Genomic DNA, 1,109 nt, shown 5'->3' on the forward strand with positions numbered 1-1,109 from the left:
TGTTTGCCTTTGGTGATGTGGATGGAGCAGGCATAAATGCAAAACTGCAGCATCCCTTAGGAGTAACGTGGGACAAGAAAAGAAAACTGCTCTATGTGGCAGATTCCTACAATCATAAGGTAAGCATATAGGAGCTTGTTATACACACGTTTGTAGTTTTTAACACTACAAAACATTATTTTAGGAACATATAAAGGTTGTGCTTGGTTCAGTTAAGCTGAGGAAACAAATCATAGAATCACAGAATGGTTTGGGTTGGAAAGGACCTTAAGATCGTCTAGTTCCAACCGCCTGCCATGGGCAGAGATACCTCATACAGTGTGAGTATGAGTTCCTTCGGGGTTCTTTTTCTTTTCTTCCTTCACTCATGGGTTCCTCTCTTTACCCTCATTTTGCTGTCACGTGCTTTTGTGTTGATATGATGATCTCTTGGGGAAAGTGAATTTCAAGTTGCTAAGTAACAGTTTGAACTGAAGACCCTTTACAAATCTCCTCCTGAAGATGCTGAACTAGAAGAAAAGAACTAGGAGTGCTTAGTTGGAAATACTGCAAGTTTGAACTTGAGGACTTGCTTTTCTTTTAAGAAAGCCACCCAAGTCTTGAAAAGATGTATTGTGGGTTGCCTCCATGGAACTCTGAGATAAGAGAGATTGTTTTGCATGATTATTCTTATGCAGCATTGTATAAGCTTTCATGCTTAGAAGGTTGTGTCCTTAAACCATGCTTAAACCATGACAGGTTGTTAACTGTATGTTGATTAAATACATTAAAAGAAAATTGGTTTGTTGTAATTTGAAGAATAAAGTCTGTAACACTAAATGCTTACTGAAAATTGTGTGGCAAATGAAGTTTTGTTTCAGGTATTGTACAAAGCATTAAAAATTTCTTTGCTACTGCTTTAAGGAAAAGAAATCACCTATTTTTAGGGAAAAACAAATAGCATGCCAGTTTTGCTATGCTCTTATGCTTTTGCGTATGATTCCAGAAGGGCAGTACACATTAGAAAAACAAGCCATTCAGCATACTTTTATAGCAGAGAATTATTTGCTTTCGATATTATGAAAGCGAACACTCAATGAAGACCAAAGAAAGAAGTAGAGTCCAGCAGG

General features: G+C 37.3%; 1 protein-coding gene across 1 annotated transcript in view; it reads left to right on the forward strand.

Moving 5' to 3' along the window:
- LOC104403854 (NHL repeat-containing protein 2-like) overlaps nucleotides 1-1,109 on the forward strand; it is a gene marked incomplete at its 5' end in the record, with an annotated part of 5,775 nt that overhangs the window by 1,243 nt on the left and 3,423 nt on the right. Inside the window, one exon of the mRNA XM_010012125.1 lies at nucleotides 1-119. Within this exon, the coding sequence (XP_010010427.1) occupies nucleotides 1-119 (119 nt within the window). The remainder of the gene's footprint in view (nucleotides 120-1,109) is intronic.

Source organism: Nestor notabilis, unplaced genomic scaffold (assembly GCF_000696875.1).
Source record: "Nestor notabilis isolate BGI_N333 unplaced genomic scaffold, ASM69687v1 scaffold12413, whole genome shotgun sequence".
NCBI lineage: Eukaryota > Metazoa > Chordata > Aves > Psittaciformes > Psittacidae > Nestor > Nestor notabilis.